The following is a 2,465-nucleotide window of genomic DNA, read 5'->3' as shown; positions in this document are numbered from 1 at the left end:
AAAAACAGCATTTTAATAACAACTAAAGGTGACATAGATACTTTATTATGGTACAGTATTTAAATGTATGCCTGAAAAAACCATATTGCCCCTTTAATGGCTTAAAATGGTTAATGTGTTAAGCCAGAACTGACCATAAAATACATCTCCCATAACGCTTGTTGATTATTTTATCTGAAAAATGGTGATATCCCACCACTAGGTGGAGGTGCATAGGGTTCAAAAGTAGCCGTGAGCCGGCAAATTCAATGTGTAAAATCTACATTTGCACTGGGAAATGGGAATTTCCCACTTTCAAGTTGTAATTTAAACTGGAACGTCCTTGTCAAAAAGTAGGAGTTCAGAATTCAAGATAGGAGCTACTCATCACAACTCAACAGCTAGTAAAACTCTTTTACTTTTAATACTTAAGTACAAAAAATATCAGATACTTTAATACTTTTACTGAAGTAATATTCCTAAAGTAGACTTTAACTTTTACCAAAGTAATTTTTTGGTAAGATATTTGTATTTTTACTCAAATATCACTTTGTGGTTCTAATTGATTGCGTTGTGTTTAGGTGTGCGCACGCACAGCGGCCTACCTCGAGCTCATGCAGCAGGGAATCCAGGTCTGCGGTGGGACTCAGCAATAAGCCCCGTGTGTCTTGGATCCAACCTTTGACTAATCCCAGTTCCTCCTCAACCTCTTCTCGTTCCCTCAGCTCCTGCTGTACCTGAGCCCTGCTGGAGCGCACCTGCAGCAACAGGCTGAACACACACAGGAATAAATAAAATGAATCACAGCACTGCATGTTGAGTCTACATCAGTGTATAAAACAGTTTGTTACAACTATCTTTATAGCCCAAATGTTTATCATTAATTAATAGATTGTCTACCATGTAATTATAAGGCTTTTATTACATTTTATACAAGTAGTTTAGCTAGTTTGATGAATTGGCCTATTTTGAATTAGGTGCACTAAATTACAAATAGACTTAAAATTGTCTGGAGCTAAATTTAAAGGGGGTGTGTTTTTACAAAATCAACTCCTTTGAGCTTTATATCATGTTATAAAGTCTTTTCCTCATCAAAAACATACCCAGAGTGTTGCTTTGACTCATTCATGCTTGTTTGAGAAATCTTTGAATCTCCTGTAACCATGTGGAGCTGCCTAAACACTTGCTGGTGCAAAGCTCTGCCTATTTATATAAAGCTCCTGCTGAAGTGGGAGTGTTGGAAACGGTAGGGAGACAGAGGCCAATTTCAAGTCATTTGGATAGGCTCTGATGCAAAGTCAAATGTATTTTCTTATTTAATTTTGATACATACAGCATTTTCATMACAACTGAAGGTAAGTAGTTACTTCATTGTGACCCCGCCCCCCTCACCTGTCATATTGTTCCTGCATGCTTCTGATCTCCTGCAGGCACGTCGTCTCGTCGCGTCCATCCTCCATCACCACCTCCTTCTCATCCTCTCCTCTAAGACAGCGGGTCTGCTGCCCCAGCAGGGCCAGGATGGACTGCTCCTTCTCCACCTCCTGGCTGAAGGAGTSGTGGTACTCCAGCAGGCTCTGGAGCGTGGCCCTGGTACCTGCCTTCTCTACCTTGCTGTCTGGAACCCGACCGTGGAGGTCTTTGGACACGGAGCGGACCTTCTCCATCTGGGAGCCGGAAATGCCAGCATGTCAGTTAATGCAACAGATGGATCATTTCAAATGTGAGTAATAAATGGGGAAAAGGCATTTTGTAGAAACTTAGAACTTAGGCTGTCAAGAGAAAGACCGAGGACTCTGACATGTCAGGCATCTAAAAATCCTCAACATAAAACAATATTAGAGTTTTAAAAAGCTACTTGTATAAAATCAGACTGCAGAGAATGACATCATCATTAAGTGGACAGCAGGAATCTGCCACATATGAGGAAGTGGCTGCTCCCTTCGGTTTGACTTCATTTCCCGTTTAGGAACAGGGGCTTTGTGGGAAATCTCGGCAGCGGACAGAGTCTAAGCATGAATTAGGTCAAAAGGCGGGAAAACGCTTCATGACACACTCTGTTTTGGCAGGAAAACACAGCTGGCCTGAAGCCTGGAGTTACATCACAGCACAGCAACTGGTGTTGGGTTGTTACTGACCCAAATCTGCAGCTGCTGCAACAGTTTGTTATGATCATCAGTACATCGACAGTACTGTGCAAAAAAAGCCTCAAGTCATCCCTGATTTCTTTTGTTTTTTGACTCAAAGCAGCCAAGTTACCTTTGAATCTTTTTAAGTGTCTCATTTGACTTATCGTGATCATGTACAAGTCTTAACCACTAAGTTGAAACAGAAATTATACGTTTATTCAAAAATTAGATCCAATCTGACATCTTCTGTTTCAAATATCTATCTTCATGCTGATATTACCAACTTTTAAAAACTGTTAAAGCCAGAGGTCTTTCTTCTATGTTTATACTAAAGCATGGAATGACATTCGTCAAAAC

The 2,465-nt window shown here is 40.5% G+C and overlaps 1 protein-coding gene across 1 annotated transcript in view; it reads right to left on the bottom strand.

The window, feature by feature from the left end:
• Positions 1–2,465, bottom strand: part of LOC106518657 (nesprin-1) — a gene marked incomplete at its 3' end in the record, with an annotated part of 139,050 nt that overhangs the window by 22,158 nt on the left and 114,427 nt on the right. The window contains 2 exon segments of the mRNA XM_014010029.1: positions 585–750; positions 1,372–1,646. Of these exon segments, the coding sequence (XP_013865483.1) occupies positions 585–750; positions 1,372–1,646 (441 nt within the window).

Source organism: Austrofundulus limnaeus, unplaced genomic scaffold (assembly GCF_001266775.1).
Source record: "Austrofundulus limnaeus strain Quisiro unplaced genomic scaffold, Austrofundulus_limnaeus-1.0 Scaffold64, whole genome shotgun sequence".
NCBI classification, from domain to species: Eukaryota; Metazoa; Chordata; class Actinopteri; order Cyprinodontiformes; family Rivulidae; genus Austrofundulus; species Austrofundulus limnaeus.
The sequence above is the reverse complement of the archived record's forward strand: the minus strand, read 5'-3'. Positions and strand labels throughout refer to the sequence as shown.